General features: G+C 39.8%; 1 protein-coding gene and 1 pseudogene across 1 annotated transcript; one reads left to right on the top strand and one right to left on the bottom strand.

Moving 5' to 3' along the window:
• Positions 1 to 549: 549 nt before the first annotated feature.
• Positions 550 to 3,712, top strand: LOC140938298 (skeletal aspartic acid-rich protein 1-like; annotated as a pseudogene).
• Positions 3,713 to 5,213: 1,501 nt separating this feature from the next.
• Positions 5,214 to 14,069, bottom strand: LOC140936729 (acidic skeletal organic matrix protein-like). The gene is made up of 5 exons (XM_073386213.1): positions 13,909 to 14,069; positions 11,147 to 11,401; positions 9,531 to 9,790; positions 8,792 to 9,028; positions 5,214 to 7,722 (listed from the first exon to the last, which is right to left on the bottom strand). Exons 1-5 carry the CDS (start codon positions 13,952 to 13,954, stop codon positions 7,471 to 7,473), a joined length of 1,050 nt encoding a protein of 349 aa, XP_073242314.1. The 5' UTR covers positions 13,955 to 14,069; the 3' UTR covers positions 5,214 to 7,470.
• Positions 14,070 to 14,319: the final 250 nt, after the last annotated feature.

Here is a 14,319-nt window from a genome sequence, read left to right on the forward strand (position 1 = left end):
CGTAGTTGTGCAGGGAAGAAATTTAGAAAAAGCGTGATGCACAAGCAGAATTCCTGTTTAATACCAAGAGACAATGGGACAGCTGTCCAATTATGGCTCGATCTTGTTAATACTTACTACTGACTGTCTATTGCTTTGGTTCCCGTCGCCGTCGCCGTCACCATTGTTCTTTCGTAAGGTACCTAATAAGATGGCGAAGGCGTGACTAGTGCACCTTTCGCTTGACGAAAATTTTGGTGCAAAGCTTCTCTTTTCTTGCGTACAGTGTTTTAGACCCAGAGATTTCTAAAGGGCCTCGCGATAGTGCAGCGTTAACAATGCGCAGGTGTTCTTTTGAAAATGCACTCCCTTCGATTTTTTCTGGCACCAATCCTAAACACCACCCTAACCATGCCATCAGTAAACTCCTATCCATCCAATTTACGTGGGAGGTGTAAATAGAGTCATGAGGCAGGGAATCCCCTGCAAATTCATAACAAGCATTTTTAAGAGCCCCACTTTTATTCCAAGTATTTATCACAAGAGTATATTTGACCTCCTCAAAAAACAATCACTGGAGCCAATGTGCAGTGTTAAATTCTTGGTCAATCAGGAAAAATAAGGTTGGTCTACAATGGAAATAACACGGAGGATAACTTCAGGGAAGAAAATAAAAATCTGCTGACATTTCAGGTCGACAACATTGCTGAGATTGATGGACAAGGGAGTGAAGTTGGTAAAACCGGTACGAAGAAACACGTCCTTAACTCCTTAGCGTCGCAGCAATTTACTTTCTCAAAGGTTGATAACGTTTCATATTATCAAGGCATCGACGTTATCACAAGTGTCAATCTATCGGTGTTTCTATCTGGACCACAGGCCACCCTTGACATCATGGTGTTACTGTTTCTTCAAGAGGGGAATGTCACCTTTGGTAATGAATCGCTTGCAGTGTTCAAGGGAACCTTCGTGATTAACATCAATGTTTAACTTAGTTTACTTGGCGATCACCATGAAATAGCCATTCATAACCCAAAACAATAAAAAACCGCTTTGACAGTTGGAAAGTTAGAAAATAATCTCTTTCAATCCTCTTTCAAAGAAAATTTGAGCTAATTTAATATCATAAACACCATAGGAAAAGATACCAACGTGTTCCAGAAGTACTGGTATTAGATTCGTACCATAGATGCAGCACCTGAGGATTTATTGGAAGCTAATGGCGTGGAGAAAGACAGGATTACTCGCAATAAAGAAGAGGCTGTAAATGATAATCTTCCTACAGCTTTTCACATCGATCATAAGGTGAACTATTTACTTTTAAAGATAAAATATCTGATGAATCAAATCTTTTAGCGTTTATTTTCGAATAGTCGTATTATCTTGGTACCTTGTTGCCCTTGTGATGGCAAATATAACTTTGACCTCGTTTATATGGATAAAACTTGTCACAGGTAAATCATAAAAGGGTCAATAGCCTACCCGATCTACCCCGGGCAAGCCAATGTTTCTTACATTTGACAATAAACCTTAGCAAACCTTTGACAAGAGAAGCAAAAGGTTGACTCGGCTAGAAGGGTGATCAGCCGGGTCAAACCCTTTTGTGATGGTAGGGTTACCCTCGCCGCACCCTCCTATTCGAGAACGTTTTCTCCATATAAACACTTGCTCGGCTACTTTTTGGCACTCTTCTCGTATTTCGAGCAACCTTTTGCATTCAGGCTGAGCAATTCCTCTAGTTATCTTCTAATTCTGGGTTATCGGAGCAGCTTTCAGTGCTTAAATAGGCCTTTCTTCCATATTTCACGATGTTTAGTAGACAATTTATGAATTTCCTGTCAAACAAAAAATAAAAAATGAGCCAAATCCTACCCCCTGGGATCATGGGCGCAAGATAAAAGTAGCCGGCCTACTAGGTCAGCGGTTTTTATGAAAATTCAAAATGTGGACGAAGACTCACACTCGACTGACTTGAGTGCCTCGGCCCTTGGATGTACGTGAAGAAGGTTACTCAACAATTTTATTGGCTCAGTTGGTTTCTATTGAGGACAAAGTTATTTAGCAACGCTGGTCACGCCGCAAAATTGCACAAAAATGTTTAGAAATCTTACTTTTTTTGTACAATTTGCATATTTTAGCATCAGACCAAAAAAATGTTTTGTTTTTTCGAGCACCTTTTAAGCAAATCTCGTTACAAAAAGCAACTTTGAATGGTTTTATGAAAAACGTTTGAGCAACGTTTTGAGATATTCTTGGAAACATTTTGGAAAATCTCGAGCAACTTGTGAAAAGCCCTACTTTGGCTCGCGCAGCCTGGTGAAGTCGGTTAAGACGAGACAATCGATATCACAGCTTGCACGAGCGTTTTTTAAACAATCAGAGCACTATTGGGTCTGGGAAAGGGGTCAGTTTTTACTTTTTTCTCATATAAACACTCGCTATACAGTTGATTCCGCTTGGAGGGTCATCCTCTTTCCCGGGGTAACTTTTCTTCACATAAACGGTGCCTAATGTTCTCCATAGATTGAGGATTGGGAATTCTGTGATGCAGAACTGAACAACTGCCGAAAGGGTCAAAGAAAGGAAACTGGTGCATTTATTGATCTTACACTTGCAATCAAAAGTAAGGGAACTCCCAGGAAATTGACCCTACAAGAGCGTGACAAATCAGGAAAAAAGCCTTTTTAATTGTTACAAGAAGGATAATACAGAATGCCCTGAGAGTTATGACATGGGCGGAGGGACCGAATTTCTGCTTAACTAAGAGGTACGATAACTCCATCTGGTAATATTTGCTTGTCACGGTTGTATTGATTCTAAATAGTTCCAAAAGTCCCAACGCGGAGTTATCTAGCGTTTTATTCTCATCCTCAAAGTTAAAGTTGTGTGTTTATTATCATATATGAAGGAAGTTAATCACATTTTTTAACTCTGCGCCCGTATTTCAAATGTATTTACCATCTCTCTCTAATTGAAGGGTACAACTCTGGGGTCAGCACTCACCGTCCGCATCAGAGAAGTGTCTCACTTATTTAGAGTAGGGACCAACTCTAAATTAAATGTCTGTGCGGTTACAAAGTAGTATTTCCTTATGCATTCATTGTTCGCGAAGACCGTGAGATTTTGCTGAATTTTACTTATACCTTTTTATATTCGCCCCATGTAAAGTAATTCAAGACATTCTTGGATTTTAGATTCCACAAGGCTACTGGATTCCAGCCAGATTCTGTGTCAGTGGAACTTGAATTCCGCATTCTAATCATTAGCGAGATTCCAGTTTCCTAGAGCTGAATTGCGAATTCCAAAGCTCATGATTCCTCGAATTCCACTAGCAAAAATTTCCTGGATTCGGCCTTACTAGTACTTAACTGGGACGATAATATTTTAACTTTGTTTTCGCACAGGTTTTGCTTGACGGCGAATCTGTAGATATGCCTGATCTATTCCCTAAATTTAAGATGCAATTAGCAAGAAGCTGTTCATCTTCTGTATTCCCAGGTTTAACAACACGGTTTTAATTGACCCAGCTGCCAACATAGATGGGGTAGCGGGAAAGCCCATCACTTCTGGAGGTGATAGTAGCAATGGTGGCGGAGGCGTTGAAAGCAGCATGAAACCTGAGGAAGGAAGGAACAACGACCCAACTACCAACATGGATGGAGTAGCGGGAGAGCCCATCACTTCTGGAGGTGATAGTGGCAATGGTTGCGGAAGCGAACTAGCCCGGAAGTAAAAATGGTTTGTTCAATTCGGGAAAGAGCGTCTGAACTCCTGCTTTCCGATTTACTTTTTCCTGGTGTATTTCACGCCTTTCGTTTGCATAGCAATTAAAAAAGATAATATCGGTTCTTTAATTAGATTTGATAAGAACAGAATAAGTTGAAAGCTTCTTTCTTCTCCCGATCCAGCGCTTGGCCGCGCCCCTTACAATCTTCGCGCAGTGTAGAGGAGAAAGCCCATACCTATTCTTATGATTTTTATATTCGAATTGACTTTTAATGACAAAAAAGGTCATGTCAAAATTAACAATATACCCTACTCTACTGGCAAGCGAAAAGAGGTAATTAGATAAAGGTGTGTGTTTTCCATAAGATTCTACGAAGAAGAAAGAAGGACGCCCGTAATGGCAACAATTAAAGGGGCTTTTTTGTACCTAGAAAAGCAGTGCAGTATTAACATGAAGCTTCTACCAGTATTGATACTCCCCCTTGGGGGATGGGATGTATGTTATTGCATCGCAGTAGTATCTCGTCGGACTGTCGAGACCGTTTTTTTGGTCTAAATGAGTGACCTTACCTACAGATGAGAACTTAGGAGTGTTAACCGCTCGGCTATCATGCTTCGATTCCACAGTGTGGCACTTAAAAGGAACGTGTCATAGAATGACGGAGGAGGAGACCATGGAGAAAGTAAAGAGAGTGGAGGCAGCCCACAGTGGAGGAAAAAAAGAAATCGAAGCAGAGGAACCAGACGTGGAGGGTCCCGATGATAACATACCCGTTATACTCCCCAACCGGCTCTATAGTCAACATAAAAGATGTGCCCTTGATCCCTGCATGTCGATTGCATACATGTACTCAGACGCAGGCAAAAGCGTGAGATCAGCTTGAAGTGAGGCAGATCTTCAAATACAGGAACGGCCACGACAATATTCTCCGATCTCGCCACCAAGCAAAGAGGGGCTTCGCTAAGAAATTTAGAGTCCATAGTTTGCTTTCCAACATCATTCCGGTGTCAATATAAAAAGAGCAGTCAAGCCACGCTACTTTGCTTCATTCAACTGATTTTTATCAACTGCGTGATTTGCAATCTGTATAAATTGACTTCCTTCCAAGGGAAAACCAGTGTGGCGTTAAGGTTAAGCGGCTTAATGTTGTCTAAACTCTGACCTTAAGACTCATTGTTGAAGAGAAAAAATCTTATGTCAGCGTTACTAATCTTTACTGCTCACAAGGCTCTTTGACTCTATAAAAACAGGCAAAATTATACAAACATTAGAAAGGTCCACAGTGTCCCTGACTATGCCTACTTCCCCAAGCCCCATCAAGTCATGTACCAGCGGAAAGTCAGAGTTTTGTTTTTCTCGATGGTGATCATGACATCCTCATTGGACATCGTTTCTCCTTATTGTTGAACCAGATTAGGCACTCAGTCCCGTTAACGAAAGTGGCACTTGGACTCACCATATACTATTCTGTTAATTATCCAGCAAAGTCAGAGTTAGGACTCTACTTCACCTAAAAAGGAATTTTATTGGCCTTATTGAATATGACGTCTAAGCCGTTACATTGCACTTTGGATACTATACTTTCCTATATATTTTATCTAAGTTCTAACTATAATCACTAGATTTAATAATATGTTGCCTGGTCTACAGGCATATTATTTTGGCAAGCGAGCAATTAATTATGTTCATCATAAAGCCTTTAACTCCCAAAAATTCCTCACTTTCGTAAAAGCGCAAGATTCTAAAGAACAAATATCATCATATGAAATGAAGATAGCGCCGTGCAGGTTTCATTTGAATGATTACATCATGATCATGGGTTTCATTCACAGACTCAAACGTTTAATTAGAACTACACTAATTTTCATATCTCCATAACTTACTCAAAGAGTCAAAGAGTTCTAACCAGAAAAGATTGGGGCTGGTGTACAAAATGCAGGTAAATCTAGTTGTACCTCCACTTAGGCGCAGATCTAGACTGGTTTGAGCCGTGACCGAAAGCAGTTAGCTTTCTGACAATAAAAGAAGGAGTTTAAGTTCACGGACGTTTTAGCGCTTCAACGCACAATCGGGAGACCTCTAAGACGTACCGCGCGTCCTCGCCGCTTTCGTTTCGCCCCATGCAAGGAAATCCGGATTCTGGAATCTGGATATTTTTGCTTGTAGAATATGCCGAATCTTGGGCTTTCGAATCAGGAATTCTGCTCAAGGAATCCAGAATCCCACTAACGATTGAAATCCAGAATCCAGGTTCCACTGACAAAGACTGGAAACCAGTACCTGGAATCCGTAATCCACAGCGCCGTGGAATCCAGAATCCAAAACTGTCTTGGATTACCTTACATGGGAACTTTATCTATTTACCTTTCGTCCTAACTTTAACGATTTACGAAACCACGATGGCACGTCATTAAATATGTAATAGAAAGTGAACGCTTGCCGATAGAGAAATGAATTCAGCCCGCGCTGCACGCTTTGATGAATTACTTTGCAACCAAATTATACAACGTGTATATCTTATGTTAGAAAGTTACGTAATGCAGACGAACCTCCACTAATTCCGCGTCCACCTCTCCACAATGTTCATCTCTCTGCAACTTACAACGGCCGCGTTCAGTGGCAGATCCAGACCTTCAGATAAGGGTGGGGTCGGCCCGGTCATCCACACCCTGAGATAAGGGGGGGCCAGGTCTCGACAAATTTTTTTTTCGGCCCTTTGGGCCTCAGTTTGGTCTAAAATTAAGGGGGGCGGGCGCCCGGGCCCCTCCCCTGGACCCACCACTGGCTTTCATTTGGCGGACACTCCATATATTGACTCTTGTTTGAACCTCTCTACAAACAACGGCCACCACTTTTTCTGTCCCCGAGGTTGCCGTTGAGGAGAGGTTCAACTGTTTAAAAACAACAACTAAAGAAGCTTTAATGATTATCATCATGATAATAAAATACTAATTTAGGAACCGATCACTTGCTGGTGTACTTCTAATTTCACTTGTCACTTTCCTTGATCCCTTAACTCCCCATGTTTGGGTCAGAGATACCACCACCTTCCTGACTTTTTGAAGTAGCTCTGCTAGTATTAAAATGGTTTACAAATTTGTTATATCCATTTTGAAATCACTGGTGATCCCTGCAATCTGATTGGCGCTCAGCAGGGTGAGTTAGTCACGAATCACACTATTTTTTGCTCTAAATCACATCTGTTCCAAATCGCGTCATACATGTTCTAAATCACCGAGTCATTTCTGTTTTAAATTGCACTATTTTTGCTCTATATCGCATCATTTCTGTTTCAAATACAAAAACGAGAAGTAAAAGCCTTTTTGTTTCCGTTTCTAAACAAACCGGCTACTTGATCAATAAAAAAATTGGTACTTACTGATTTCCGTGATTTCGAAATGGCTGTAATAAAGCCGCGGTAATTGAACTTCGTGCCGTTCAATCTTGGTCTGAAATCATACTTGTGTTTTTCGCGCTCGTCCGATTTCGAAATCACGCGTATGATTTCAGACCAAATTGCCCTTCACTCAGTTCAATTACTATGATTTATCACCAAACCAATCCTGAAGTAATCACTGTGGTCAAAACAATGAGTTGACTAATCAAAAATCGAGATCTAAACATACAACGGTGCCACATAAACATGGACAGACCCCTTGTTATGGGTTCTCATGCCACAGTAGATTATTTCAGGTTTGTCATTTGTCTTAATCATTTCTCTACTTACTAGCTTTATAGAGCAGCTAGGGCAAGCTTATTTTCATTTAACGATAATAGACTAAAAAAGAACTCAAGATAAAGGCAAGTGAAATGAACTGAACGGACGATGCAGAATTATGCCCAGTACCATTGCCCGATTTTTTTGGCGGGGGTCCCACGTCAACGCTGGGGTCCAGGATCGCTGTGTTGTTGAAGACGGGGATTCGGAAAATCACCTTTTTATCCATCCTTCCAGTGCCCTCCACTTTTGGAAATCCTGATGGCATTGCAACATAATTGCCGGTGTCGGTTAAAACCTGGAAAAATAGAACGAATAAATCAGATTTAAGACCTTGAAAAGTATACCTTTTCTCTTTGAAAGTGCCGTGAACTCATCCCTTCAAAGGTGAGCTTGAACAAGCTACAGTCAGAATGGAAATGAAAGGGACAAATCCAAGCACGGTGGGGCCAAACTATCCCTCCAAACGGCCATCAAGGCGTGGTACTTTAAGTTCATTTGCCGTTAATTTTGTTGGCCTGCATAGGAATTTCAAAAATGTGCTCCAAGTGTTAAATGATGCTTTACGTTAGCTAACGTTTTTAGTTCTTTTGACGTCATCCGTTGAGATGTCATCACTTCACATTTTACGTCAAATAAAATCTTAAAATCCGAACACAGAAATCTTGTTAATATTAGAAGACGAATTATTCGTTGAGTTGTCTACAACCAGCTCTTTGAATGACGTTTTCTGTTTGTCATGTACTGCCCTGATGACGTAATATCAGTTAATGTGCCGCCGGGTCATCAGCGGGACAGAAAAATGTCAGAAAATAGCATTTCTTTTTTGTAAAACTTTGTTGCTTTCGTTAAAAGTAATATAATATCACTTAACTGTTAACTTTTCATTTATCAGTTAACTACTAATTTTTTGGCCAATTATCAGTTAACTGTTAACCCCATTCGCACCCTTCCATAAGGGTAGCTAACACTTTCGCATGAGACGAAAAAGCCACCTAAGACTTTCGTGACAACCAAAGTTCTAACAAATAGTTTTTAGGGCAACTCCAAATTAACCAAACAGGTTTCTAAAGCACAGAGAAAACCATTTGAGACACTTCTGGCGTATTTGGGAACATTCGGTCGTTAGGTGCCCCTGATTTTATACTTTAGTTTACCGAGGCGTTTCTATCATAGGGGATATCACGCGAAGCTATGGTTGTTTCAGGTCAAACAACATATCTTATGTCATTTCTTGGTGTGTTTGCTGTCAGCTTGTTTTTATTTGCGCTAACGTCCCATTCGAGGTGGGCAGGCAACTCGTGTTAACAAGTCGGTAAAATATAAATGCGCTTCTCGTGTACGTGTAGACTAACTTCTCTACTTACCCCTTTATTGAGGGCCATCTTGGAGTTGCCACCCAGTTTGTAGACCTTGGGGCAATCGTCGTCCTTCTCATTCGGGTCATCATCAGGGTCCACGCAAATGTCACTGTCGACTTCCTCTTCAAGGTCATCTGCTTCACTCTTAATGCCAAGTGTGAGCTCAAGGAATTCCCCAATTTCTGGCTGATTGCTTTGTGAAAGGCAGCTCACAGAAGCATTACAAAATGGCCAATCACTGACCTTGGAGAAGAAACAGTGGAATCATTACCATGAATTTATATGCATTTGTTTGTTAATCATTCATTATATTTCGGCAGGAACGTGCTTTAGTCTCCTTGACGAAAGAGTGTGACTGTCGTTAGAAGGTCTTACTAAATGAGGGTGGCCAGTCCGGTTAGCCGGCGATCAGCCTGGCAAGTTCTGCTCGGCTCTTGCTTTTTTCCTTAAAACATGTGTCCTTAAATCAGAAGGCGGGCTGGCTTGCCCGCATATATCGGTTGCTCGAGTCTTGATCTCGGCAAGAAGGCCAACCTTCTTCTCAAAAAAAGAAAAGAAGGCATGAGCCGGCCAGCCTAACCTCATATATATAAAACCAAGCCGCTAAAATGAATTGTCCTTTTAGAACTGCACTCCATCTGTCAGCAGATCAGCAACTGTTTAACGTACGCAAGTCCATTACGGGACCGTGACCAAAGTTTTTACTTTGCGTGAAGTTCAGTATTGAAGGAACTGCCGAACTTACCTCAATGTTAAACTTCATTGTTCCACTCTGCACCCTAAACGTCTCATTGCCAAAAGTAACGTTACCCGCGCTAAGAAAAACCATAACCACGAGGCGAAGGTTACCCTGCTGGTTACTCAAAACTGATTCGGACATATTGATGGTTTTCACGGGGATTCCTTGATAAAAGGTCGAGTTATCCAACGCCGAAAACCTAAACATTATTGAATCCAAAGAGTTGACACCGTGCCGTAAAGATCCTTGAAGACCAACAGGCGTCCCTGCAGTTAAACAGACAGAGAAAATTATTCGCTTTATGTCTCAGCCTTAGCTGGTGGGAGAGAATGATATCAGTCACTTTTTTAAAATCACGGTTCATAGGACTGTTGAGAGAGTGTCTACAAGGATAAATTTCTACAAGTCGTGCATAAAATAGTTTAAAGAAAGAACATTTTACGTTTTCCTGAAAACACACTCATTTGACACTTCAAAGGTGCCGGTAACTAGCTGTAATAGCACATTTGAACGGTAACGTCACTTGGCTACAACTATTAGAACCCTTCAGTTTGATTTTGTTTGCCCATTTTTTTTTTCTTACCTAATTAAAATAAGACAGCAAAAACTATGTGAACTCTAGTGGTTGTAGTTCACTGAATCGATCGTCGAAATGGCCTATTGACTGTAAAAGTGTTTATAATTACTTTCAGAGTTGACGGAACCAAAGGTAAGATGGCTGCTTAGAGAAATGGCCAAGAAGTGAGGCCGGTTGCCCCTTCATGCCCCTGTTGGACCCCCCTAGCTTTGCTGAGAAACTTGCATTTTTAATTTCTTTCGGGTGAAATTTAAAATTTTACCGGTACATAGCTTTCTGTAAAGGGAAATTTAAAATGAATGATCAGAGAAAAGCAGTAAGACTGGTTTAGCGTGCGGCTGGTCCAACCGCGTGGACCGCTTATTCTGGAGTGACATTACCTGCAAAACATCCTAACAGACTGTGAGCTAAACCGTAGCTATTGTAACTTTGGCGTCCTTATTTCTCTTTCACTGAAGCGAACAGATTTAGCGTTCTACCAGGCTTTTTTGTATTCACTTACGATGGCCATTTCAAGTGACTGTGATTAGAAAATGTTTATGTATTCTTTCCATCTATTTAGATCTTCAGTTCCTTTCGTATATCTTCTTTCTTTGTTTTTCTGACATTTTTAGCTTGAATATGAGCAATCATCTTCTCATTCCGTAAACCCTTGGCGAGAAATAAATTCGCCATCTTCTAAACGAGTTAAAAAACTGGGTATGATATGCGACCACAACGTTTCTTTGGATTGTTTGGAGGGACACCATGAAGGTCAACAAACACGACGCGTTGCAGGTGTTGAATTGTGTTCCAAACTGCAATTAAAGCTTAGAGATGCCACCTTTCCTCACTATATTGTAGAATATTTTAAAGATCTTTAAGGTATGTCTTTTTAGTTAGGATAATCTTGAGAACCTCTTTAACAGGTGGTTTTTTGCTGTCCGCCATGTTTTTACTGTCCCTCCAAACGATCTCTAGAGATTTTCTGATCATATGTAATTCTTACCACTAGTTGCCCGCTCTTTTAAAACATAAACTCCATAACGTTAAAAAAACGACTTACCATCACCGTCCACCTCTTGAAGTGATTCCACTTGAAAGGATAATAATTCCTCATTGTTGTCACTAAAATCTTCTTTCTCGTCATCATCGTTATTGTCTTTGCCGTCATCATCATCATCATCCTGCTCAAAATAGACCGTAGAAATTTTTCCCGACTCTCCTTCTAATAGGACGGAAGTATCACCCCCACGGATTAGCGCAGTGTTTTTAGCTGTGTCAACTTCATCAGTGCCGAAACATGATATTAGCAGTGTTGCTATGGAATAAAACAAAGTTTGTTAAAGCTTAGATTGAGGATCCAACGAATGGGCCTCACCATGAAGCACTGTGCACGTACCCCAGAGTGGCGGGACTTTCACATAATTATAATCCTAAACGAAAACAGAAATTTGACAACAGAGATTTGTTTCTCCCGTTAAAAAAATACGCGTCCACACGAAGGGTATTTGAATCGTTAATTCGCTCGTCCACTTAAAAACGCTAATACGGTGGAAGTTTTGGAATTATAGTATATTCCCCTACCGAGCATGCGTAATGCTAGTAGTATATGATGTATGACACCAAAGTATTCGAAAACCTTCTTCGTCCGTTCGCGTGGAATGAGAGGTGGCGGCGTTTCAGGAAATCTTCACCAGGGAAACCGTTTTCGAAAACCTGCGTTTTTGGTGCCAAAAAAACGCCGTTTACATGTAGACGGAAGGCTAACACGGAGAAAAAAATCTCCGTTTTCAAAAATATCTGAATACGTATGGACGGGGCCTACAGTTTCTAAGACTAAAATAATCGTTTTGCCATTTTCCTGTTTTTTCACCAACCAATCAAAGATAAACGTGACTAGTAAACAAAACCTGTCAAAAAATAAGAGAACTCAGTCATTCAAGATATTTGGTTAAGAGCGGAATAAGGTTATGACTCAATTCATGGGAACCTTTTTAAATCAGAAGACCAGTACTAAACCAAATCTTATATCCCTAGGCCTTCTTTATAAAGTCGTTTTGCACTGGTTAAGCTGAGCGTCTCCATTGTCGAGGTGAAATTAACAGTTTTTCTGCGACTTTCCACTTTGTAAGGGACGATCCTTGACTGGTATTAAATTTATTCAACTTTGTTCATTTACTGATCACTTGCGTGATTACACGCTCAATATATCTTGAAGTATGACTTGACTATATTGATGTATTATTTAAAATCTTGAAGGATCGTACGCACGAAAACCTGGACATGTAATATTTTTTGGCACCAAGCACTTGTAAGGGTATACTGTGACATACTTTCGATCTTATTTGTAGCAATAAAATGCATTAAATACAGCCCAAAAATAATGAATAATTATAGTTTCAGGAAAATAACGGGGGCCATACATTTTCTATCAAGCTTCCTCGAACAGGTATATTTGCTGTAAACATAAATGAACCATTTACAATTGACTGCTAAACATTACAATCTAAACAGTTTTCTTGAGCTTATTCTTTAAAAAAAAAAAAAAGACAAAAAAAAACTGGGCCAAATAATGTCAATGTTCGTTGATAGTTTTTTCCAAAGTCTTCAGTCATACGCCGAAACACTCTTTCGCTGAAATTATGTAGTCGCGTGCTTTCAAGTCCCTAAAACCATCCTCACGATATGATGATATTCAAATCGTTACCTATAAACGCCTAGGTTATATAGTAGACTTTTACAAACGACACATTCAAGGCGCTTATAACATGGGCAGTATTCTTCTTTCCTGGCATATCTGAACCACCACATAACTTAATTAAATGCTGCAAACATTTTTAAGCTTTTTTTTTTCTCAAATTTTGTATGGTTTTAATTTAATATTGCGTGAATTCCAAGTCTGTAGTAGACATTGAGTCTGTCGGACTTGAGAGCTGTAGAGGTTTCATCAGTTGACGATTTTAAGAGGTATTGGGAAGCTTTTTGTTCTCTGTTTCATTCACTTTCACGCTAACAATATTATAATCAACTTCAAGATATTGAAATGGGAAATATTTTGCTGGCATTGGAGAAGAACCTAGAAACTCACAAATAAAATTCATCATAATTTTAAGACTTACAACTGCGTTTTTGTTAGTTTTCACAGGTATAGTTGCTGCAATTACTAGCCGATTTAATAGTGACTGTTTAGCTCTATAATACAGCTATCATAGCAGCCTGAAATTACTAAACTTCGCCTTATGTCCTTCCTGTTTGTTTGAAATTAGACAGAATGTGAGGACGTAGGAAATTTTCAACAGTCGACGAAAATTTAAGCGAGTACTTATATGGTCATTTCTAGTTTACAGTACCATTCTTATTAGGGCGCTTTCCAAAAGTCAGAAGGGACGACCCGACCAGTCATTTTGAAAATGAAATATTGATATTTTCTTGAAATTTTAACTAAAACTCATAACTGCTGTGCACGTTATTTAAGGCCTAAACCGATCTGGCTGACGGGATAATCCTGTCTAGTTCGACTTGACTGGTCTAGCCCACCAGTTCTGGCAAATGGTAAGCGCCCTTAGATTCTGAAGAAATTTCATTTTCAAACAGCATAATTTTGTTTCTGTTTCCAAACGAGTAAACCGATAAGATCAATCGCAAGACTTCAGCTTGTTCGCATGAACGATCAGTTTAGATATGATTACCGGTTTTGAATTATTTTGCTTCTTCCTTTAACAAGGAAATTAAACTGACTGTGGTTAATTTACTGTACCAGAGCGAGCAAGCCAAGATATCAAACTCTTTTCCAATTTGTGAACGACATTACTAGCTAACACTTACCAAGGCAAACAAGGAACAATCCAGTTCTGAAAGACAAACGAAACATCTTGGTTCTTCAATTTATGGAGCAGTTGTCCACGCTTACCTTACCGAAGTACAGAACTGAAATGCTTCTGACCACAATTACACGCGTATTAATACAACAACCGACGAATTAAGAAGGCTAATTAACAATTCTCGTGTTTAATTATGATGTAAATGTGGCGGGGTCTACTTAATCAATATTCTTTCCAGTTTCTCAGCCACTTTAGAATTATAGAGTTGAATTGTTTGCATGACCAAAAATGATAAATGTGTTTTCTAAAGATAAATCTAAACCCTACAGCAATAAACTTCTATATAACTCTTTTAGCCTTACTTTAGCTTTAAAATCGTGTTAGAATTTTTAGAAATATTTGTAGCCTTATATTT

This window comes from Porites lutea, chromosome 5 (genome assembly GCF_958299795.1).
Source record: "Porites lutea chromosome 5, jaPorLute2.1, whole genome shotgun sequence".
NCBI lineage: Eukaryota > Metazoa > Cnidaria > Anthozoa > Scleractinia > Poritidae > Porites > Porites lutea.